Source organism: Chlamydotis macqueenii, chromosome 1, assembly GCF_036417535.1.
Source record: "Chlamydotis macqueenii isolate bChlMac1 chromosome 1, bChlMac1.mat, whole genome shotgun sequence".
Taxonomy (NCBI): Eukaryota; Metazoa; Chordata; class Aves; order Otidiformes; family Otididae; genus Chlamydotis; species Chlamydotis macqueenii.
The window spans coordinates 123,242,022-123,268,047 of record NC_141556.1 but is presented as its reverse complement, the minus strand read 5'-3'; the positions used below and the strand labels follow the sequence as shown (position 1 = coordinate 123,268,047).

General features: G+C 40.8%; 1 protein-coding gene across 6 annotated transcripts in view; it reads right to left on the bottom strand.

Annotated features, from left to right (window-relative positions):
- Window positions 1-16,959, bottom strand: part of CASK (calcium/calmodulin dependent serine protein kinase) — a 226,098-nt gene extending 209,139 nt beyond the window's left edge. The window contains exon 1 of one of the 6 annotated variants that reach the window (XM_086766406.1): window positions 16,458-16,959. In XM_086766406.1, coding sequence (XP_086622532.1) covers window positions 16,458-16,516 — 59 coding nt within the window. In that variant the 5' untranslated portion in view covers window positions 16,517-16,959. The remainder of the gene's footprint in view (window positions 1-16,457) is intronic. The other 5 variants (XM_086766422.1, XM_086766396.1, XM_086766415.1 and 2 more) reach the window with 5 other exon arrangements.
- Window positions 16,960-26,026: the final 9,067 nt, after the last annotated feature.

Below are 26,026 nucleotides of genomic sequence, written 5' to 3'. Positions count from 1 at the left end.
CCCGTTTTTTGTCAAAAGTAACCATGCTACACAAGCTCTGCACCACTTTCAAGACACTTGACCTAAGAAAGCTTACGACAAAACATTCAAGGGTTGAGAAGTTTCGCACTGTTGCCTTCACTGCTGTGACATAACAGAGCTCATACTGATCCTAGACAACTACCACAGCAGATCAGATTTGTGCATGAGTTTTTAGACTTTGCTAAAGCACACTGATAATTTATTGCTCCAAAATGTATAAATTATTTTCAACACCATGTGAAATTAAGGTACATATGAAGCTTTAAATAAACATAATAAACATAATAATATTTTTAAAAAGCAAAGATTAGCCTACAACTTGAGGGTCTGCTAGGTTTCTGAAAGTAGAATTTGGGCAAAATCCTTGGTCTAAACATAGCCCTGAATCAATTCTGTTTAACAAAGACGTAGATTTTTGCTGGACAGTTCTGTTCAAGTAGTGACTGGAATTGACCAAAAATTTTAGAAAGTACATTATATGACTAAAGATAAATCTGTGTGGAAAAAAAATAAGTGACACCTTAGAAATGCAGAAATGGCAAAATACTTACTAAGATAAAACTCAGCAGCTCAGTATGAGTGACAGGCATAAAAAACCCTAAAATTACATCTTTTGATTGGACAAAACAGCATGAAAGTATTTCAGCATGTAGTTTTGTATGAATATAGACTACTTTTTCTGATGTGAGGTATCTGACAGACTTCAGTCTTTGTTGGGACCTTCAGATAAGTTGGACTGGGGGTGGAGGAAGTGCTCAAGTAATAAGTGATAGGACGAGAGGAAGTGGCCTCAAGTTGCGGCAGGGGAGGCTTAGGTTGGATACTAGGAAAAATTTCTTTACTGAAAGAGTGGTCAGGCACTGGAACAGGCTGCCCAAGGAAGTGGTGGAGTCACCATCCCTGGAGGTGTTCAAAGAATGTGAAGACGTGGCACTTTGAGATATGGTTTAGTAGGCATGGTGGTGTTGCATTGATGGTTGGACCTGATAATCTTAAAGGTCTTTTCCAACCATAATGACACTATGATTCTATGATTCCATTGGATTCTGTAATTCCATTGGATTCTGTAATTCCATGACTTGTAGCAGCTAAGTAGAAGTTTTCTTTAATCAATTTGTTCAAGCATTAATTTAAAACCTGTATTACCTTGCAGAAAAAACAAGTCTCATTTACGTCTACTTGAAGACCCAGTGATTTATTAGTAGGAACTAAGCAGAACAATGGTCACTGCTATTACCTGCTTTTTCTCTCCACATTCAATTGAGAAGCAGCTGAACAGGTCTAGAACTGCGACCTTAACTAGCCTCTACTAATGGAGAGCCCATTCTTGATTCTCAATGCAAACACATACCACAAATTGAATCTGAGCCCCCTTCCTCATTTTCAGGTTAAAGTGCAACTGAAGGAACTAAAGCAACCCTCTGCACACCTCTTGGGATTCAAATCTTGCTTCTTTTCTCCCCTCTGGCTGCAGACTTAGAATGCAGAACAAACACTGTCTCCTCTATACCTAGGGTATTTTCCCTCCGAATACAAAGAAGGTGATCCCTCAATTTGTGATGGAACTCTTAAACAACACCAACTTCTATAGCCAAACCCAGATCCTACTACGGCCAAAATCAGAATATATAATCCTTTATTAGAGTGCTCTAAGATATCTAGAAATCATTTTACATAGTTCACGGATGTCACAGTTCAACTTTATGCCTCGGGCAGCAGCATTTATTTTTTTTTTTTAATGGTTGAGCACACTTTCAAAATTGATTATCTATTTCCAATTGACTGCTCATTTCCTACCTTAAGGTGAAAGGACTCCCTTCATAAGGCTAGAAAACTGTGTTTACAGTCTTGTCCTTTCTGCAAGAATCTGCCCTGAACAAAGCTTTAAAACCATTACTTTATTATTGAGAATCTACTCGGAATGTGACTTCAAATACAAGCCATAGGAAGATAATGCCAAACTAAAATTAAGTTTTTTAAAAATATGTATATCCAAAATTGCTAACGATCTCCTGGTCCTCCTCTTTCTAGGCTTTTTTTTTGGAACATTCAAGGAAGGTGCTGGCCTGGTTCTCAACAAAATAATTTCCACATATGGGCAGTCAAGGAATAGATAAATCTGTTCAGTATTTGACACTCCTCTGTGACAAACTAGATTCCAAATATCATACATTCCATGCATCAGTAAGGTTGCATCACTGAAAGTAAGCCAACACCAAAAGCCCCTTCCCTCACTAACATTTTCTAGCATGTGACAACCACACATAATCCAATGAGTAGCAGAAAGTATTTGCCTAAGAGGTAAAAAAAATAAAAAAGTAATAATAAAAAAGTCTATGCTTTCCTTCTAAAAACAAAGACATGTAATCTTCTTTCTCAGAAATTGGTTTCCTGGCTTAACTATTTTCATGAAGACACATGGCTGTTCACACAGCAATTTGCTTTCGGGTGCTCCCCGATTCCTATCCAGGTAAAGATGAAGGTTTAAACAGTAATTGCTCTGTAGCTGGAAAACTGGCCGAAATTCCTGAAGAGAATGACTCAGTGGGAAACTTATGAAAGGGAGCAGAGACACTCCTTTTAATCCCGATTTTTTTTTTTCCAGACTACTTTGGGCCCCAAAACAGTAAGAAGATGAACAAAACGACAAGGATGGGGGGAATACATCTGAAGGAACACTCTTTGATAGATTTTTTTAGAACTTAATTACATACATTTTACTACAAAATGTAAAAATCTTTGAAAGTTAACATTTGCACAGAAACTCTTTTCTGGACAAGATGAAGACGAATTTGATCCACAATATTAATATTATGAGAGTTTTCTACTATTTCCTGTCAACTTCCGCACAATGAAATAATTCCATTTTACAGAATTACCTGTATAAATCTGTAAGTTTTTCATACACTACATAAACATTACAAACTGTTTACATAGACCAAAATTGACTATAACTTAAATAAACTATTTTTATGACAACTGACTACAGTTAGAATCTTCTACTACTAGACAGATTTTCTCAAGAACATAAATTGAGAAATCATTTTAACTGATGGAAAAGTATATGCTAATCACTTTTAATTAGCAAGTCACCTCCAACATATTACTGAGAAGCCAAACATAATTTTTTGAGTCCACTCTGAATGGCACCAGACATTCACAAATAGACTGGCAGTTTTGGCTACTGGATCACTCAGAACTATATCAGCATATTTACAGTGTTGATTACTAGCTTGCTAATACTAAGCAATAGCCCTTCCCAACCTACCTGTTAGAAAAGAGGAGATAACAGATTAAGCACGCTTTACTGAGAAACAGGCTAGGAAGGATATAAAAAAAAAAAAAACAAACATATGAAACAACTGAAAAGAAAAAAAAAAAACAAAACAAACCCACCCCAAGAAACCACCATCAAAAAATAAACTATATTTTCACATTAGATCAACACTGTCCGCTTTCTCATTCCTACTGTACACATTAAGTATGCCAGGATCAAAAATTTGGTCCTAAGCAAGATATTGACCATAACAATTCAGATCATATCCATTAAAGCAGACAAGAATACAGGGTTTTTGCATGTTTTGCAGCATCTTAACTCTGAACAAGAAACACATTTAATTAGCAATTAGTCAAATGTGAATTTGGACTTAGCAAATCTCTGTGTGTTTGAGCCACTCCAAATAATGCTGATCAGAAGATCTTTGCATGTCATTAAACAACAGCATACTTTCTGAAAGTTTATAAAAAATCAAATTTCCAAACAGCATTTAAGCTGATAGGATGGAAGATCATATTTATGTTTACTAGAAGTGACAAAGAATTGGGGAAAAAATGAAGAATTTTATCACCACCCTGCTTACCTGTGGATAAAGTTTTTTTTAAAAAAACAAAACAAAACCAAACCCCAGTCAAACAAAAAAAAGTACAGTGCTGATATCATCTCTCATTTAGTAACAGGGCAGGATCACATTAAACAAGCTTGATGGCATAACATTTTCCACAGAACACATAGAGTCCTGCAGAAGACATGTTACAGTTTCAGACTTGGGAGATACAACTTTCTCCTTTCCCTTGGCACCTTTTATTTCTGGAAGTAGCAGGATCTTGAACATGGGCAGTAGGTGTGCAAGTTTCCATTTCCCGAGATTTCAACAGCTATCCTGAAAAACAGCAGCACCTTAACAGAAGTGGCAGAGACAAAAAGGAAGCATTTTCTGATAAGTCTTTAAGGACCACTCCCTACCCTCCTAAAGCCAGAGAGATTAGATAAAGTAAAAAAATTAGAATAACATTAAAAATACTTTCTGCTAGTTACAGTATAAAGGAAAGACTGGAGTAGGCTTGTACTTATTAGGTATAAAACATGTTTGTGTGCTAAAAACCCTTCTTTTCCCCCAAACTGACTGAGTAGAGGGGAATGAAAACTGTCAGATAAACCCTTAAAAAACATAAAGGTATATTGAGACTCAAATTGGAAGTAAAACATTGATGCTGTGGAGCTCAATGTTGAGAAAAAAAACAAACCCTGTTTTGTATTCATTAACCAACTAACAAAGAAAGCAGTCAGACCCAGTGTAATCTTTTCTTTAAGATATTCTGAAAGCACTCAAAGGTGTAGGAAGGACGAAGACGAACAAACCAACTTTTTACAAAATATGCAAATATGCATAAAAGTCGTATAAGAGAGTATATTCACCTCTAAAACCAAACTATAATCTTCCTGAAGTATCTCCTAAAATTACAGAAAACAAACTAGGATTAAAAACTTAAGCTATCACAGTAAGAATACTAACCGGAGTGTGACTTGCAAATTTTTAACAGCTGAAATGAGAGCAAAAAGAGATGAAAGTCAGCTTAGTAACTACAGCTGTATCTGAAGATGAGGCAAGAAAGAATACAAGATAGTTCTCTTTAGAGAAACCTCCTCATGTTTTCCAAAGGAAATAAAGACAGGACACAGCTATCTTCTTCATTGATACAGGCTGTACAAAATAAACTCTTCTAACAGCAGTCAGTCATGAAATTGGGCCAAAATTTGTCTTTTTAAGAGTACAGATAAAAAATGTAGGACCAAATAGCAGCTCGAGATAAATTTCATCAAGAAACTAGAGATGGCAGCAAAGTCTCAAGCTAAGTAAGAGAAAAAGTTAAATGAAAAGGAAACTTCTGAATAATTCTTACAGCTTTGCTCATACAGTAAAACATTTCAAGTTGTTTTTTAAAAAGTGACCAAAACATTGCAAATCCATTAGAAAGAACAGGCATAAACGACAGTAAGGCTTTATTTTTAAATGCAGAGAATTCACAGATCAATTTTTAGCACATATCAGAAAAAGCATTTTAAAATAGCTTTCAACAAAACATGCACGTTTAAATCTACCATGTGTCAATATTCTCAGAAGTCACCACTGATTTCTGAATGTTCCAGCCATGTCTCTGAAACCACATTTCAGAAAGGTATTACTCTCATGCTTTTCCTTGGCTTTACCACTGTAACAAACACTGAAAGCTGGGTATCGGCTCAGTTTCAGGAAGAGCATTTTCAAGTCTTAGTTTTCTGCAACGCTTCAAATTTTTAAAAAATATATTAACAATATAGGAAACTAAATCCTATTCTGAAAAAAAAACCCAAATATTCAGGGAAAGAATCACAAAAGTTTCACAAAGTGATCTCATCTTTCTGCCAAATTGCATCCCTGAGAACACTCTAAAATTCTACACTTCTCAGTTTGATGTTTAATTCTAAAATGAAAGGATCCTAGCCTACTGAAAAGCACTGTCTCAACAGCAATGAATAGCTCAGTATCTCACAACTAAGGAGAATATCCAAATCAACAGTTCTGCTATGTATTTTGTCTAGCTGCTGAGACACATTCTCAGACCCAACCTGCCAGTCCGTGCCCTGTGCAGCAGCAGCTGCTGCTCACTCATCAGTGCCTGGAACATTCACTCTGAAATTGGAAGGCACATATTCAAGTCCTTCCCTAACACATAGTGCCTGAAAAACCACTCACTAGGCTAGAAGATACCTAAAACAAAGGTATTCTCAATACTCCTAGCTGATGTTTTATGGAATTATTTAATATTCACTAGATGCCTAAGAAAGGAAAAGAAGCATGTATGATCATCGTACTCACTAAGCAAAAAAGAATTCTGATTCCCAGACCCTGTTCTGAGACAATTTTAAGTATTTCATACACACATCACAAGGAAATCAACTCTACAGCTAGCAATCTATTTGAAAACATCCCTAACCAGCAAAGCAAACAGACAACTCAAACCTTTGAGAACTGCAAACAACTAAGAAACTAAGAATCTGAGAAAGAAGATACATCTACAACAGATGAGAAAGTATCCTGTCTCAATGGCAGCTATGAAGTACTGAATACTTTCCAATTGGAAGTGTCTGCAGCTGATAAAAAAAACTGACACACTTGAGATCTAAGATTAGAGAAAGAGCTCCTGATATTTTAAGCACCCTGTTTACTTTATGCTTTTAAAGATAATTGAACCTTAAGGGCTGAACATCCGAGAAACACAGCCAAAAGGTAACCATTTTTTCCACAGAGGAAAAAGTAAAAAAAAAAAAACAAAAACAAAACAAGAACTCTTAATCTAATAGCTGTAATGGAGTAAAACAGTTCTGTCTAACCTTCAGTTTTGAAAGCCCCTTTTGTTGCTTTCAACTCTGTAACGCTGAAGCTCTGGAATTAAGATGCTTGCAGGAACACACTAAGGAAGAGATTACCTCTAGGTTGGGGCCTGTAGAAAGGAAAACAGTATTTTCTGCAAGTAGAATTTGGTACTTTTCAATCTAAACTTGATCTAGATACAAGAACACATAACTTTTTTTTTTTTAAAAGCAGCAAATATTTTAATTGAAACAATTTATTGATCAGTGCAATAAATTTTAAATTTAGGTTTAGAACAAAACAAAACCTGAAAGAAGACAGATCAGGAAAATTTTGGTTTTGAATTTCCTGAATTTTCCTAAATATGCTATCAGTACTTTTGCACATAATAACATCAGAACCAGAAGTAACAAACTGAGATTCGGTTCTATAAAATTTAGAAGCATTCACAAACATTAAGCATGCTTGTGGTTCGGAGTACATCCAACTGCTAATATTTAAGTCCTAAAGAACCCAACAAAATACATGCACACTTGAAGAGCATCTAACCATGTCATAAGCTAATATGCTTCAAAGAGTTAATTCAAATATTAAAAAAATAAAAATCCCACTTGTATAGTTGCTTTTCTAACTTTAATTTGACTCTGTTGTGTATCCAATTTAAATTCTGAATGAGGTGTTAGTGTGATTTTTTTCTCTGTGTTAATAACTGTTTAATTTGCAACTTATTTTTGCTTAAAACAACCCCCATCTCTTTCCCTTTTCTCCTCCCCTTTCCTTACCATTTTCTGGAAGGCTATTTTGGAGGCTATCTTCCTGCTTACTATGCAAAAAGAGTCAAATATGCTTTAAAAAACAACAACAAAGCATTTTATGATATGGCCTTAGTAGTTCATCATTGTCAAAGGTGGGGAGAGAAGAGGGGTCCTGCACACCTTATCAGTCTCCATCCCTAAGTCTTCTATCTTGAGCTAGCCCTGACTGTATTGTAGGTCCAGTGAAAATAGCAGAAAAACAACCCATTCAACAAGTGAGTATTTTTGTAGTGCACCTGGCTTACACAGATCAGACGAATGCTAAAGCTGGCACAGAGGAAGGATGGATCACATAGGGCATGGGAAGCACATAAAGAGAGCAAGTCCTCCCTCTTCCAGCAGCAAAAAAAAAACTTAATTCAGCTCACATCACAAAATTGTGCTCATATACTCCCACGGTGCCTCACAAGGGCAAAAAGAGGAGAAAGGCTACTAGTACCATGTTTATAGAATCTACAGACCAGCTACAACTTGATATAGCTCTCCTTCAGGAATCATTGTATACTTAGAGGCTGCGAGATTACGGAGATGCAGGATTTCACCCCAATTCTCACCCTGGTTAGACTCCAGATCTCAGCTAGCCTAGAGCTGACCTGACAGATGTTTTCTCTAAATCTGTCTGAACCCAACCTATTCAGTCCTGCTGGATTCAAGTTCAACCTTGGCAAACCTAAAGAGCTCCACAAAGATTTGCTCTGTTCCAGGAAAAGTTACTAGGTCACATTAGTGTTGATGCAGGAAAGATGCCATCACTGAAACACATAATTTTTTGCTATCTTCCCAGGCTACTCTCACTTCCACCTTCTATATCATCTCTTCCCCTAACTAGTAAGAGGTGGGTAGAGGGACAGTTTGGAGAAGGGAGATAAGATTACTTAACTTACTTCTTCACTGTCTCTTCCTTTTGCAGGTGTACAGATCCCTCTAACTGAGTGTATATTAGTGCTTTCCCACTGCTCAGAACTGTCCCCCTCTGTTCAGTATTAGGAACAACATCTGGAGCAAAAAAAAAAAAAAGGAGAAAAGCGGGCAGCTGACAACTTCATTTGCAGCAACAGCTGCAAGATTTCCCTGGAGTAGGCTGGAAGTAAAGTAATAGGAGACCCTTTTGCCTGGCTTCTCTAAGCTAGAACATCAGGAACACAGCCAAAGGTTTTACTCACAGATCATCTCCCCAGAACAAAATTGGGAGAACAAAGAAGATAGAGGAACATGTCTGAAGATCCTGCCAAGACAAGATAAACTTCCCTTTAGAAAAAATAATAAGAACTTTTCTTCTTTTGGTTTGTAGGGTTTTATTTTTTTGTTCTTTTTTTTTTTTGTGGTTTAGTTAGAGTTTTTTTCCTCTGGATAGAGCAATACAATATTCCATCAAAAAGGCAAAAGAGTTGAGGAGGAGTTTCAGGGTGACAAAAAATGACAAACTGGGGACCACCTTTGTAAAGGTGCTTCCCCCCCCCCCAAAGACAACAGCTGTAATATTGCAAAAGTTCATAATGAACCCACATAAGAAAACATCTAGAGAAAAATGTCATAAAGTTCTGAATAGCTTAAAAGCCACTGTACCTGAGAAGCTTCAGCCTTGCTACAGCTAAGACTTTTTTTCCTTACCCCTAGAGCAATCTGGATCAAAACTTTCCAAATGTGAACTACCTTCCAAGCCTTGGTAACAGTGAGTTTAAATGAATTCACGAGTTACCCGAGAATCATGTGTTCCCTAGAAAAGGCACACTTGAAAATTGTAAGGGTTTCTCAATCTCAACTACAGCAGAACTGACACTTTGATGAGATAAAACTATTTTTTCAACTTAGCTGAAAGTGCTTCCTAAACAACTCAACTGAAAGAGAACACATTTTGTAGCATTTTAAATGCCCATATAGGTCTTATATCCCAGCTTTTACTTCTAAAAATTTTGTTCAGAGGCAAGTTCTTTACAACTTTCTTAATTCATGTATCCTAGGAAATTTACTGAGTATTAAATGCTAGGAGTAACGGCTTACATCCACACTATCCAGAAAAGAAAATGAGGATGTTAGTCAAAAATGAAATCTGAGTACTTGCAAGGAGTTACAGATGCCATTGGGTAACCAAAGAAACAGGTGAAGGAGCCAAGTGACAATCTATTTAACCGAATGCTATTTAGAAACCTCTGGTGGAAGGAAAACACACAGAACTTAAGGGGCACACAATGAATTTTGTAAGTGTAAGAACTATGCATCAATTATAAATGTCTTCACATGGTGAAGACATGTTTCAACTATTGGTTTCTGAAAAAGCCGTCAATATAGAAATTGACAAAATATTGACAATACAAGAATTGTGACAAATCCTAATCCTGGAAGGAAAGTACAGCCCCACTGTACCTTGAATATTGCAATAAAAGACAGAAGTGTAGTAACTTTCTGGCTACCCCTTCCTACCCTATTCCAGCAAAAAGGTATGAAAGTAAAAGAGCAAGACACTTGTTAACGAAGGGAGGGTCACTTCTGCCATTTGAGAATACATTAGGAAATAGTCCTTGGTCCTTTAGGTCCTAAATTTATCCTGTAACAGTTTTCTAGTAATTTCTCTGAAAAGACGCCTTTGCTTCTCATACAAATTGAAGTGAAAAATTAAATCCTTATTATAATGCAAAGGTCGTTTATGGTTAAGCTCCAAACATTATTCCAGGCCTTATTTAGCTGTTTTCATTTCAGAAAAAGATACTGGCAAGAATGGGGTTTAAACACCAGTAACACTATTGTAACTGAAACGTCAAAGCTTGCTGTTCATTCCTTTTACAAACAGATATCTCCCAAGAAACATTGTAACTCTCTCCGAATAGAGAAGAAGCTTATTAAACGAAGTCACTAACCCAACACTCTAAAATTCAGTTCAATCTACAGCTGCGTTGAAGTGATGGCTCTCTCTTCCCATGCTTTGGATGCCTTATCGAGGTATCCTCTTTACATGCTTATCTGATATATGCAAAGAAAAAGAGTTTCTTTGGGTTCCTTTGGTGGGCATATTAGCTGATTAGTACACTATCTTAAGAGATCAGTCTAACTTTTTAAACAACTAGAGATGATAATTCTGGCCATGCATGTAATATATCCTGTATATATATATTTTCACACTGTGTATTAAAAAAAGTACTCACTCCTGGAAAAAGGATAATTCATAAGAGGTTTTTTTTTAATAACTCTATAATTTGGCACGAAATACTTACTTTTAACAACCACCACTTCCAATTCTGAAGTCACCACCCTTTAGATGGCACATTCAATATGACTACAGGTTTCTGAAAAGTGATCTTTGGAAACATTAGGGTTAATACTGCTCAATTACCTTTCATTGTCATGACACTTGTATAAGAGATCATAAAAAGGCCAGCGTATCAGAGAGAGGGCTAAGTAGGTGAGTGGCTGTTGACATAAAATACAAGTGTCTTCATTCCCTAATATTTCTTTATCCTGAAGCATTTTATCTCAAGCATTGTGTTTGAACTGAAAGGATTTATCAGGGATCAGCAGGGTCCTATAGTCTAGCCCCTGTTCTTGAAGGCAACAAAGTTTCATGCTATGTTAATAAAAATATCAAACTCTTAACTTAGGAAATCTTCAACACAAGGTAGGCTTTTTTTTTTCTTTGTCCCATAACTTCTCACAGCTGCTCCAGAATCTCAGCTGTAAATTGGTCTAAAATCTGCTAATTTTCAGCATCAAATTACTCGGGACTAGTCTGCACACATTTTCTCTTCTGCTCTTCCCTTCAAGGGCTTCCCTCTCTTGGGTGTTTAAGCACAAAAACATATTTGCAAAGCCCTTGCACGATCTTTCTCAGTTCCTTCTAACTCCCTTCTCAAGCAAGCCTCTACTTCCCAATTATTACAGCTGTCTTGTTGACATCATAAGGGTATATGCAAGAATGCAGCTGCTTATCAAAACAACACTAGAAAAAGCCACAGAAAAGGACAGGAGAGTATTGATTAACATGTTGTACTCTGCAACTAGGTATATTAATTCTACTCTATGTTCAGCTACAGTTGAACCTCTGAAGTAGACAGAACCTCTGAAGTAGGAACAGGTCATTATTACAGTTAAAATCCATAGCAAAATAACTTAGCTAAGGAAACAGTCTAGCAACTATACACTTCAAATAATCTACTGTTATTTTCCTGAAGCAGTGCACATTATGACCTCTTGCTTAAATCAAATATTCATTATAATCTGTTCATCTTAAATACTGTAACAGAAAAGAGCAGAGAATGTTTTATTAATACACTAGTATTTCAAACAGTACTAAGAAACTCAAAAGCTACACTAGATAAATCACTTTCCATATCCCGGAGAAGTTCCCTTCCCTCTCCTCCCTTTCCAAACACTGAATAGATAATACAGTTGTTTCACATTTTCATTTGATTTGTCAAAACTATAGTCATCAGTTATTTGTATCAGTTTTACAGGAGATGCAAAATTTCAACAGTGTACTAGAGAAAAAGCATATTTGAGAGTCAAGAGTATTCTGACTCCTGTTCAGAGAAAATGGAGGCAATAATGAAAATCAACATCACTGAAACCATCGAAATACTTCTAAATTTAGTTTTGTTACCACAATACTTTAAATTATTAAAATATTTATTGGACAAGGGATCCATGAGCTCTCTCCTCCCTTTCCTAAACACTTCCCATAAAATCAAAGCATCTCCATGTCAAGGTAATAGCTTAGGATGGAACTGCAATGACCGCCCTCTTGTCTGACTTCAATGGGACACAAGCCTCCATACTTTAAGACAAAAAAAATCCCTGTTCCACTTCCCAAGATCTTGCATCCTCCCCTCACATCTCCTGCAGTGTTTCAACAGGGCTGGCAGGCTGCAGAAGAGAGGAACATCTGCAAGCTCTAGACACTTTAACTCCTTTTTACTAGATGGAAGAGCCCAAGCAGAGAGAATCATCCCATCACAGGGCAAGGGGGGATGAAAAGAAACTAAAATCCTCAGTATGCAGTGCAGAAAAAGACTAGACTGAACCCAGTCAGATTGCAACGAACATCCTAAAAGCTACGATACTGTTAGCATTAATCATCACATTATACTTTGGCACTAAAACTACCAGTGACTACAGTACTACTATGCACAATGATTATACATATATATGGTTCACAAGTGGAAGGAAAAAAAAAAAACCCACAAAAATTTACAGTTTAAGTGACTATTAATATGAAGACTAATATTTTCAGTTGTGACCAATTCCCTTTTTAATCCAGAAATCTTTTACCAACTGTATCCCATATTATTTACAACTTAAAAATCTGGGGAATTTTGAAGCAACTTGCAATCCTACTGTTAGAAAGATCAGACAATCTTTATGGTACTCTGCTAATGCTAACATAAATTGAAATTAATCTTAAGAGGTACAGAAAGTCCAAACCAGATAATGTAAAATAAAGTCCTTGCAGAACAAGGACTCTATCATAAAGGCTGCTTTGGTCTTCTAGATTCAATACCAACTAAAGACAGGCATTCTCTCTTTGGCATAAAGAAAACTACTGCTATGCATATGTGGAACTCCTATGATAAACTCAGAGTTTTCACTTCAGATGAGTACCCAAGATGTTTCAGCTCTACACCTACTACATTCTATAAACTACCCAACGCGTTATGAATGAAAATTTTAATAAAAAGTAAAGAAGTACACTTAGCACTATTATTACAGTTCAGTCAATCAAATGCATGGTCTGATCAACATAACAAAAGCCTTAAATATTTTAGATTCTGTACTTCTCAGCCTATATACAGGGAGAATCTCTTAAAAGTTACCTGGAAGCAAGTTTAAAAAAAAAATGGCACACCTGTGTTTTTCATCACTACCTGTTATCCCAAGATATGTTAACACATTTTTGAAGGCTAATATAGAAATTTCCAATTTACTTCTTGCTCGAAGTGTGTTTGTATCAGCCAAGTCTGAAGACAGGACAGTTACCTAGAACACAACACATCTGGTAAAGTAAAACTATATCACTAATGTTAGTGTCTTGAATGCCACTTTAGAAAGTTCAACAAGAAATAGGGATTATTATTTCAATTTTTAATCTCCATATAGTGTTCAGCAATGGAAAAGTATACTGGAAATACATGCAAATGAAGATTTCCTTTAATTTTTTTTTTTTTTCTAAAGGAAACATGAATGAAAATTTCTCTCTATCCCTCCCGGACTTTGTTTTCTCCCACACCCATTCAAAATGAAAAATGCATGCTTGAAGAACTTAAACACATTAAATGACACATAATAAACAATTCATCACTGCCATTCCAATAAATTCATTCATATACTATTGCATTGTAATTGTTCCACACTCCGGCACACCAAAAGCTATCACCACTGCGTTTACACAAAGTAAGTCTTATCAGTTTATTGTATTCAAAAGTGTTTAAAGTTTATCCTAAAGATCAGAATATGCCTCAACACATTGGATTACAAACTGTCAGCTAAGAAACGATCTCCTTATTTCTCTAGTAAACCGTATGGGAACTTTGACTAAATATTCAGACATTTTACAGGAAAATACCTCTTTCCCACACCCTTTGTGAAAATACCTTTTACTACCTTAAATGACAGTGGTAACTACCTAGTCAGGAAAGAAAAAATTACATGTTTTAATATTTCATGTGTCTGAAATGCAAATCAGGGCCAGATGTGCTATTTGCAAGAACTAAATTACTGTATCAATCAATAATAAATCACAGGAATGTGCAGACATTTAGTGGATGTTTTACTGAAAGATGTTTAGCAAGATGCATACGCAGCAATGCAAAGCAGATTTACAGCAGCTTTCCTCAAGTTGCTTAAAGATAGGCAAGGTGGTACCCAAACTCTGTAAGCTAAATAAAGATGAGATGCATCCCTGGTTCCCTGGAAGTCACCTGCATAGTATTGCAGAGAAAGACCAATTCTACTTACATAACTGCAAATTAAACTGTGTATTTATTTTAAATGGTTTTTTTAGAGGACTGACAAGACAACTGTGCGGAAAAGCCTGAGCAATCACAACGAGCTATCAACTCTTCACACCATGACTGCTGCTATTTTCAGTGATCCACCCTGTTTTTGCTACAGTGCTCTTGGCATCACTATGCCACTGTGATTCAATATTGATCTGTTAGATCTAGTTACATCACAACACTATCTATGCTACCCAAATCTCACGTGGAACTTCCGTAGCTAATACCTAATCCACAGTTTTTGACCTTTCTCTTCAAAATTCCCCGACCACAAAACAAAAAGTCATTTGAGATGTGCAAACATCTGGACCCCTATTTATCATCCATTCTCTAAAAGGGTGTGCAGTCATGCATAATCACTGCACCTTCTTTCTAACGGTGATCAGGTATGAATAAAATAGTGTGTGAACTGCAGTGGTTAGCATAAAACCACTTGTGAAAGGAATGTGCCAAAAATTGTCTTCAAAACATGTTTAATAACAGAGTTTTTTCCTCACCTACAGAAGCTCCTCACCAACAACTAACATTAAGTTAAAACAATCACTTACCGTTTATGGCAGCAAACAAGGCCCTTTAAGCTTAATATTTTCAAAAGTTGTTTATGTTAAGAGAAAGACAGTAATACCTTGTGAAATGACAGAACTGAGTGCTGAAACTTCTGCTGACAACAAAGTCACCTGCTAAGCACAAGACTAGCATTTTAGTATAATCCTGAGGAAAGATTAATTCTAGAATATTTTTAGCTCTAGCTTTGAAAGTAGACAGCAGTTCATACAAACTGAAAAGCACACTGGTGGAAAGTGGGCAAGAGAAAATATGCAGAAAAAAAATATTTGTTTATAATCAAAACACAGAGAAGAATTATTCTTACAAAATTCAGTGTCAGGAAGAAAAAACTGCAAACACACTGCACAGTGTCACTACTAATGCTTACCACAGCAATCTCAGCTTTGGAATCAGAAACACAGAAAATCAGGAAGTCACAATATTGCTACATCTTTCATGTCCATGTTGCAACACAGGCACAACTACAGAAAATACATGAAAGATGACGAATAAAGAAAAAAATGAATTTCGAAACCAAGCAGTCACAAAAATACGGGGGCAGGGGAGACAGAGTTCAGCTTTAATTCTTTATCACCACCTGATCTGGGGGATTCTCTGCATTTTCTTGGTGAGATTACACCAGCTGAGACTGGAACTGTCATTTTCATCCACCCTACAACAGCGGTAACCCGAAACGGGCAGCTGGGAAACGCTAGCAACTACCTCTCAACTCTTAGGTTTGACACAAGCCTCGAACATCGGTTTAATAGCAGTTGCATAATAAGACTCAGAAGGCCAAGGGCTCCTACTGCCTTACACATCTCTACTTCCACACGAATGAGAGCAGAGGGAAAGATCTGGACAAAAACCGAGCGCTAACCGAGCGTCACTAGCACCGCCGCTAACAAGCTGGTTATTATGCAGCAAAGAAGAGGAAAAACCAACACCTGGCGCACAAATATGCAGACGCCCTGTGAATAGGTGGATCTACAGAGAGATATCTTGCCTTTCCCTTCCCCAATAGGCAATCCTTGATGGGTGTGCCAGGAATGGGATATAGGGGGGAGGAGAAGAAAAGGGGTGGGAAGTGGTTGCCGCTTGCTGCAGCCAGCCTGAGTGATGGTTAGGCGGTTAATCATGGTGGCCGAGGAGACATCGGGTCACTTCTCCCCCTTCCTCCTCCCGTGTAATAACGGAGGTGGGCAGTGCGGCGGGGGCACGCCCCGTGTCACCGCCACCAGCCGAGGGGGGACCCGGATCCTGCACCGCTCGCACGGACCCGCTGGCCGCGGCGACTCAGGTGGGTGCCGAGCAGAGCATCCCCCCCACCTCTCCCCCGGCCACCGCGGCCCACGGGAGGGGCCGGCCATGGGGGCACCGCCGCCCCCTCCCCCGCTCTGCCCGCCGGCGCACACGCCCGCCCGCCCGGCCCGGCCCTGCTCGCTCCCCACGGGACTCACTTGCCGATCACCTCGCAGAGCTCATACACGTCCTCGAACAGCACGTCGTCGTCGGCCATGGTCCGGGCAGGGCGAGGGGGGATCAGCCCGAGAGGCGGCGGCCCCGGGAGGGGGGGTGAGGGGGAGGAAAGGGAAGGAGGGGGGCGAGGGAGGGGGGAGGGGGGGCCGCGGGCACGGTCCCCGCCGCACGGCGCGCTCCCCGGCCGGTCAGCGCCAACCGCCACCACCACCACGGTAAATCCCAGCCGCTACGGCAGCTCCCGCCGCCGCCGCCGCCACCTTCCCGGAGCGCCGCCACCGCCCGCCCGGGGGCTCCCGCGGCCGCGCCGGGACTCCCCGCTCCTCCTCCCGCGGGCCGCAGCCGCCGCCGCCGCTCCCCGCGCGTGTCACACACGCCGCGACCCCACCTTCCTCCGCCCCCCACCCCCCTCCCGCCCCCTCCCTCCCCCTCTCAGCCAGCTACTCCCCAGCGGCAGCGAGCGGGCGGGCGGCTCGGGCTTAGCGGGGCGGTGCCAGGTCCATGGAGGGGATCGGCGCGGCGCGGCGCGGTGGGGAGAAGGGCCAGCGGCAGCGCCGTCTCGCTCTCTCGCCGAGCGGGCGGGCGGGCGAACGAGCGAGCGGCTGCGCGCTCCCGGACGGGAGAGCGGGGGGGGGGTGGTGGGGGGCGCGCGCGCCGGGAGGAAGGATAATAGTGGGAGGGGGAGGGGCGGGGAGTTGCAGGCGCGGCCGTTGATTACGCTCCCAGGCGCGAGGCGGAGGAGGAGAAGAAGCAGAACCAGCAGCGGCGGCGGCGGCGGCTGCGATAGGCGCTCGCTTTGGAGGGCGGGCGGGCGCGCGCACCCAGCCCGCCGCCGTCACGGGGCGCGCGCACGGAGGCCGAGCAGGCGCGGCACGCTCGCACGCACGCAGGGGGCTGCGCTCGCTTCCGCTCTCTTTCTCCCCACTCCCCCCGCCCCGCCAGAAAGGCGCGCGGGGCCACGCCCACCATCCGTTTGGAAGGGGGGGGGGGCGGGCAAGGGGAGTCGCTTGGGCCGGTGTGCGCAGGCGCGGCCGGGGATGACGTCATGGCACGGGGAGGGGGTTCGGCGGGGTGCCTGTCGGTGCCGGCGAGTGTATTTCGGGGGGAGGGCGCGGCGGGGCCGAGGGGAGCTGGGGTATGGGCTTCTTTCATCCGGTCCGCCGCCGGCCTGTCGAGTCCGTGGGGCTGGCGGCCCGAAAAGGATCGGCGGCCGTACCGCGCAGAGGCCGCGGGGGAGCGCGGCCTTGGGGCCTCCCCGTCGGGGGGCGGCTTGTGGTGCGTGGGCAGGTGCGGAGGAGGGAGGGGAGCTGCCGCGAAGGCTGCTGCTGCTGCTTTAGGTGGGGGAGCGCGGCGTTTCGGCTGCGCGCACACGCGTGGTCTGTAGCGAGGGGCGTCTCGTCTCGTTTTCTCGAACTCGACTGCGGTAATAAAGCGCCTCCCTGCAAAACGGGGCTTGTAGGGCTTCGTCCAGGGGCGCATAAAGTGCTTTTTTTTTTTTTTTTCCTAAAGGGTTGTAAGTATTTTCTGGAGCACAGTTTGAACCCCCTGTTATTAGGAAAACGGTCACCTTCTTACTAGCCCTAAAAGTAGTGAATTAAAGAACCTTTGGGTAGTGCTCTTTGATACGCTTTTCCAGTTGGACAAGTAACTGGTGGCTGTCATTTCTCTTAATAGCTACCTAAAAACAGTGTTTCAGGCATCCACTGAATTTTAAAACACTAAGTACTTACCTGGTATATTGTGTTCCATGGCTTTTAACGTTGCACAGAAAACTGTATACGAAAGACATGTAAGTTGCGCATGTGTGCTCTCCAAGTTTTGAATTGGTTTCTTGAGGAAAGCAAAGCTCTTTTGAAGGAGTTAGTCAGGAGCTGTTGGAATTTACAAAGTATTTATTTTTGCCAAAGTACTTTAGCACACATGTGACTTCTTAAAACTCATTAACAAAGGTAAATTAAGCAGTTGTTCCCCAAACAGAGGAAAAAACCTGTCAAAGCAGAATTATCTGATGACATGGTTTAAAGGTTAGTTTTAAAATGCAGAGCTGGCAATGCTTCACCAAGAACACCTTGTTCCTGTCTCCAGACGAATTCAAAAGAAAAAAATAAGAAAAGCAGTGAAAATAATGATGTCTATCCCCTGCGCAATGGTAGCGTATACGGTGAGAGACATTCCCATGAGGCTGTGCTCTATGCCATACAAACCTTTAAAAAATATTTAAACACCGTCTGCTATTTAGAGTGCAAGCAAAAAGCCAATATATTTAGATTGTTCCCTAATTTTGAGACAGCGAAACATGTGTGCATCCATTTTTTTCCTTTTGCTAGGCCATCAGGCTGAGTTCCACCTAGGCCTCACAGCAGTAAGTTTTAGAACATGGGTGAGTGTTTGCTTATGTTTTGAACTGAAATTGTCATGTGACTATATGTGGAGCCATCATTAGAAGTTAACAAGAAAAATTATGCAAAAATGCACAAGAAACAAAAATGCTCATAACAGATCCCTTCCCAAGCCGAAGCAACTGCTTTTGCCGCTCTAGCAGCATCGCTGCACAGAGCTCTCACCTTCCTCTGGATGCCGAGTGCTAAGAGTTGCACCAGGCCACATCATCCTGGTGTGACAGATCGAACTGAAAACAAGGAATACCAAGCACGCGATGTGGGGGGCTTTGGGCCAAAATCTTTTAAGAACTTTGGAAGGCAATTGGCTCTGTTTTGGGGTGACACAGCATGGTTTCTGCTAATGCTTGAGGTCTCAGAGCACAGGTTGAAGAGAGAGCGATGGTGTGGGAAGGTAGTTTCTTGGAAGGCGCTGAACAAAAACGGGCTTTCCCTAAGAGAGGAGACTCATTCCCTGACATCTAGCCTACCAGAAGGGTCCTACTACCTTCCAGGAAGGAGGGGAGCAGCTGTTTTTTTATCTGATGGACTGAGCTAGCTTTTTTTTTTTTTTTACCATCCTGTAGCAAAGAGGACATGCTTGTTAGAGCAGCTATAGCATTTGTTGCTTAGGCTGGCAAGAAGCAAGGCGAATGTATCAAGATCTACAAACATGTCAGTTGTCCACATTCAGTGCAGGGAGAGAGGGAAAACAGGTGCTCCCTTCCATTTGAATTGCGTGAGAAGAATCTGTCTGTCTACTAGGATTTGTGTGCAGATCCGTATCATAAATAGTTGCACACTGAACCAGCAAAAGCAGCAAGGATACCACTACATCAGCAATTACTAGAACAATGAGATCTATGCTGTAACTAATCTCTCTTTCAGAATTAATGGGCCCAAAAAATTACGAGCATTAGTTTGCCAAGTTTGCTAGCAGCCGGTACCCAATAGTATGACCATCCAGGCAATGCATGCACATAGATGTTTGTGATCATGAATTTCATCCACAAGTTTGAAAGTAGTCCTTCCCTTTCCCAGGCAGGCGTTATTGATTTTCGCCCACATATCCAATATATCTCCTTATAGATCCTGGGTTTAATTTAAAAGTTTAAGGTTAAATTATAAAATACACACATCTACCATCTCATTAAATAGTATGTAACAATAATGTTTGAAATACGAGCAGGAGACACTTTACACAAGAGACCTGGAATTATTTGCTTGCAAGGATAATGGTTGGTCTGAAAACAGTTCAGGGCATCAGAAGGACTTCTTCGTAGGGACATAGGAAGAAAAGGACACAGACTGTTCACAGGAAGGGTGTGCTTTACCATCCCTAGTAGCCCTCCTCAAACCCCTGGATGTGTTGGAACTGCCTGTCTCAGATTCTGAACTGCCGGGTTAAGGTAGTGTATTTTTAGGCAAGACGGTATTGTGTCATTCAAAAGTTTATTTTAATGTCCTAAGAAATAGCTGAGTCTGGGCTTGGGCACTAGAAAACCAATTTCTTAAGATTTTATGGAGTTTTCAAGTTTTCTTTGGCCATGGTCTTCGCAAGGTGCGCACATACAGTCTGCACACTGTTGGTGAGCAGGTTAAGTTGTTCAAAGATGGTTTATGGAACTATAGTTATCTCTTACATCCAAACAGCCTTTACAGTGTTTTCTTTTAAAAGTGGGATGTAAAAGGTATGTGATTATGATGAGCAAGAAATTTTAAGGGTTTGACAGTGTTTTGTAATCCAAAAGATGTAGGAAGCACCAAATTCTGTGCCTCAGATTTCAGGTATAGCAAGGCCCCAGGTACTTTGGTCTGTGACCAAGCTATTAATTTGCTGCCTCTTCCAAAGTTTGATGATGATTCTGACACTGAGGATGGGTACAAACTGTTCGTAAGAGAGAATATTAGAGGCCTACCAGATTTGTGACAAACTGTGCCATATTGTTTCAGAGTTCAAATTCTATGAACTGAAAATAGTTCATATTTTGGGCAATTGAAACGTATTTTGGTTGCAATGAAAAGAGACAATGTTTTGATCACGACAGACATAGACATTTGCAGTCCTTGTATAAAGTGTCTGTCAACCCTAAAAAGCTGTCAGCCATCTCTGAATTAGTCCGACTAACTTCTTACCAAAGTACATAATTATATCAGCTTGCAAATCTACTATGTGGCAGGGCAGTCTGCAGCTGCAGAGCTCGGGTGCAGCACACCACACAAGTTGTCCCACACCGTAATTAAAGAGGCCGTGTTTCCCATGGGTGCGTGTCTTAACAGGTGAATTATGTTTGTCTAGAAAGATAAATCTCCAACTGCATTTTTTCCTTAGTAGAGTATTTTTTTTTGTAAGTTCCTCCACGCTGTCAGTTCTCCATTGTTCAATGAAGTGGACTTTCACTGCCACCCTTCCTCACTGAAGGCATATCAGGTCTCTCTCTTTTCTGCAGCGCCTTATCTTCAAAGGGCAGTTGGAGCTTATCTCTGGGATTCGTACCTTGCCCCCATCTAATTCTCTTGAAATTGACCGCCAGGTTCAAAAGTTCTTAGGAAAGATACAGACATGTACGTGTATGTGAACATGGCAAAGCATAAATATCATTTCCTCAGGCAACCAGCTAAGAGCTGCCTCTTTTGAATGAGGAATTCATTTTCACTGCCCTTCAAACTTGGTGGGCACATCCCCTTTGCCAGACACTCGACTCATACTGACCCTGCCAGCCAACCGGGAGAGAATGTCAGGTCAAATAATCAGCCAGGTCTTGGTCAAGGAATGGTAAGGGAGAAAGTCATGTTCCTCATCTGTAATTAGACCGTAGTCCTAATTAGATGTAAATTACAGTAGCATTACTGAAGATAGATAGTAAACTAAACCAAAGCTGAGCGTATCTGATGCTGCCGAAGAAGCTCATGGTCAGTCACCCTTCAAAATCAAACATGAAACGGTCCCATGTAGGAACAGCTGGCAACGTCAAAAGAGGAGGGGAAGACTTAAAAATGACACAAAGCCCTACTTAATGGAGTTTCTTTTTTAACTATTCCTTGCCATTCTGGTTATTTTTCCTTTCCTTGTGTACTGTGTACCTGTGAACAATCTTGATTGGATTACTAGAAATGCTTATTTCTTTTCTCCCCAGTTGCAGCTTTTCCTCGTTGATGGGTATGGATTAAATAATATGAATTGTGGAGGAAGTCTCTCCATGATCCTTTTATTGAAACTTTTTTTTTAAATTAAAAAGATCTTAAAAGATATACAGGGGATAAAAACAGGTAATAAAAACAACTCAAAATTCCAGTTATCTTTTCATCATTATCCTAAACAGATATTTGCAACTATATGCCACAGTCAGGCACCTACATACAGAAAAATAATTAAAAACCAAATCATAAGGACAATATCAAAATGCTATGTACTAGCACAGAAATAATTAAAAAGCCACACACTTGTATTTTTATTTCTTATCTTTCTTCTCTCTTACATTTCTCACCCTCCTATTATCTTTTGTAGAAGCATATTAAGCTCTTTGGAGTAGATGGGTGCCACCCTAATGTTTAGGGTCTCCAGAAAGGCCCCACAAGGCAGAATAAGCATTAAGAAGAGCTTTGGTGTAAATAAATGGCCACAAATAATGCATCTGGTGGAAGTCCTCATCTACACCATCCCTGTGCGATGCTGAGCTTGGAACTGGCAGTTGCAGCTCTGGAAGAGTCCTCAGAGCCACCCTGACAGTTCTCTGAAAAATATTGCTGCAGGGTGAGTGGCAGTCAAAAAAACCAGTTAGATGTTTGAGTATATTAGGACAGTCATGAAAACAATGCAGAAGGTGTCGTTTCCCCTCCTTATAAAGCTCTGGCACCCACAGCTGGTCTCCAGGAGGACACAAAGGTGTTTGCAGAGAAACAGAGTGAGAAGGGCAACGAAAGGGAACCAGCTTTGCCAGGAGAGGCCAAAAGGCTGGGACTTGTCAATTGCAGAAGGGACACCTGGGGTAGGGTATGGTCAAGGTTTATAAAATTCATGAAGGTGGTAGACAAGGTGAAGGCAGAACTGTTCTTCAAATCCTGTGATACTAAAACTAAGGGGTGCTCAGTAAATCAAACAGGAAGGTAGTTTAAGACAGGTACATGAAAGTACTTTTAAAAAAAATATACACACACACTGGATAGTGAACTTTGAGAACTTGCTGCCACAGGAGGCTGTGAAGACCAGTAGTATCAGCAGGTTCAAAAAGGAATTAGACCATTTCAGGAATGACACATAATTATAAACAGATATGGGAAGGAATAGGCAGGAGTGTACCACGGGGCTTCCCTAGCATAAATGTAGATGCTAGGGAATCATAGAATGGTTAGAGTTGGAAGTGACCTTCAAAGGCCATCTAGTCCAACCCCCCTGCAAGGAGCAGGGACATCCCTGACAAGATCAGGTTGCTCAGAGCCTCATCTGGAAGTGGAAGGGCAACTGACTGCAGACAGTGGCTAGGGTTTCATGCACTTTCTAAACTGTCTCCGACTGCCGCTGCTCCATTTTTCTTTTTAAAGGTGTAAATACAGTCTTTCGCTACAATTTATGCAGTCAGCTTCTCCACGTTTGGTGAAATCACAAGAGTCAGCATACCTGGAATGCAAAGAATATCCTTACCCAGGAAGGCCATGTTATTGATCTCAGTCCATTCTCTGTTGGATAAGTAGGGCTAAGTGTACCTGTTAGGGCATTTCTTATATTCTCAGCCTTTTAGGTTCATCCTATGTTTCATTTTTCATTACCAACTTTGTCCTTTATTTTTTCCTCATTCTGCCACCAATTTATTTTCCAAACCCTATTTATGAGGTCTGAGATACCTGTTTTTTCTTACTGCCTTTCCTGGATTACTGTTGCTATTACTGTGCAGTAATACAATCCAAAAGCTGACAAGGCTTGCAGTTCCAGACTTCTAAGATGGAGCTATGGCTTTACCACTTATCCCATAGCTTCAGGGTAAGCCAAGCTTACCACATTTTATAACTTTAGAAGAGAATACTAATTCTGTAAATAATTATTTACCAAGTGCTCTGTCTTCCTCCTTGTCATCCGGCATTTTTTCCTTTCCTTCTGGTTTTCTCAGCCTGCTTTTTTTTTTTTTTTTCTTTCAGATGGCATATAGCTTCACAGAACATAGCAAACGTGGCTCTGCCTGACCACTTAGTAACTCCCTGCTTCCTTCTCCCTCTTTCTTATGCTTTCCCTTTCTGAAGTATAATGCAGACACTGCATGATTATCCACACCCGAACTTCGAGGCTCTTTTATCCTTCAAGAACAAAACCACCCGCAATGGAAGGAATCAGTATTGACTTCCTGGTTCGAGCTGGCCAAGTTACTGTTGAGAAAGCCTCCTGTAAATCTTTTGCCTGCAGAAATCCAATTCATAGGTTGTTTGCAAAATATCTTTGAAATTTGACAGGGAAAAAAAAAGTCCTAGAGGGCAAAGATGTATGCTTTTCTGTGTGCCATGAAATTCTATTCAGGTCTGGCAGAGGGAGAAACTGGGAGAAAAAAATATCCTTTTTTTCCTATGGCTTAGGTTGGCAGCAGCACTCTGGCAGCCATCCAAGGGGACTGGCCGTGGGCATTCTCGTCCAGGCAGCGCCCACTGCACTCAGCATTATACTGGAAGCCTGACACTCTGACTGTAGCTGAAAAGCTGTCGTTGAAGTGAAGTTTGGAGACAGCAGAGAGAGAAAAACCAAAACCACACTCTGTAATAGCTCTCTCTAAAGCCAGCAGATAGTATCTCTTTGATCTGTTCCTTTACGGGCTCAAGAGCACCCTTGTTTTGAAGAAATTCGAGCCATACTCTCCTGATGATCACCTCTGTGCTGCACATGGTCCAAATCTCAGCAGAAATTTTAATGAGTAGCTTGTGGTTTTTTTCATTTAGGAGGAAAAAATACTTCCACAAAGGCAAAATATATTTTTCTTTGGGAAAAGGCATTTGTGCGCTACATGTGAGACTATTTTCAGGACTGTTGCCCTGTTTGCTTTCACGATTGGGATGTCAATGGAGAATGTAACAGAAAGTGGGAAGAAGTGGGAGGAGGATCTTGATGTTAGGACAGGAGATTGACACAGAGGTGAACAATTTGTTATTTACCTTTGTGGTAAAATGTGGTCCCTGGTAATGCTTTGTTCTCTGTCTACACATTTGGCCAATACGCTCAGCTTCAGGGGTTTTTTTGGCCATTAGTGCTCATTTGGATACCAGACTTTGCCCTTAGTCTTCTCACAGCTCCAGGTGTACAGCAACATCAAACATATCTCTGCTCCTTCACCAATGTAAAATCCATATGTTATCATAGGAAAACCAAGGATCATGGAAATATATAAAGACTTTTTAAAGAACTGCAAATACCTATTCCAACCTTAGTGTGTATTTTACAGATGACGAGTCTTAATCAGAAGCTCTATCTGATGCTGGTGATGTCCTTAGCACAAGTAACACAAAAGTATCTAGCAGAACAAAATTCTAAAGATTATATTTTTACTGTAAATTAAGGAGGACAAAGCTTTAGGAGTAATTATGTTTTCTGTGAGGAAAAGAGCCAGAAGTAACACTTTTCAGTGAATTCTGAATAATTCCTGCTTTAGTTGCTGTAGAGCTGGGCTCTGCATGTACGTATTGGCTTCTTTAGAAGGAACACAAGAAAATTAGGGCTCTGATGATCAAGAAAGGAGCATCAACTTCAATGTCTCTTGTCATCCCCAGCCTGTGGAGCAGATAGCTGTGTTGCCTGTCACTCAGACTCAGAACCACCCACTTACCGTGCAGTGGTTTTAGGCTAATTAAAGCCATCCACCTTGCTGACAGTCTGCCCCAAACCTCTGTGCTGTAACAGGCACAGGAACAGAGAAGCAGGGCCCAGGGCAGGAATAAACACTGGTGTCCTCACCATGCTGTCATTATGTGTCATTCAAATCCCTAGGACTCCCTTGCTGCTTGGTTCTCTCTGAGGAAGATTTGCAAATACCATGGTATCCATTATGTGCTCCACACCCAGAGGCTTTGGGTGTGCCTGTGCTCAGTCATTACAGTTTTGGATAAAGGACAGCTCTTAGGTAGGAGGCATAATAACTGATTCTTTCAAATTCTTTCAAATAAGAACAAAACAGGATCAAGTGTTTTCTTGTTTCAGA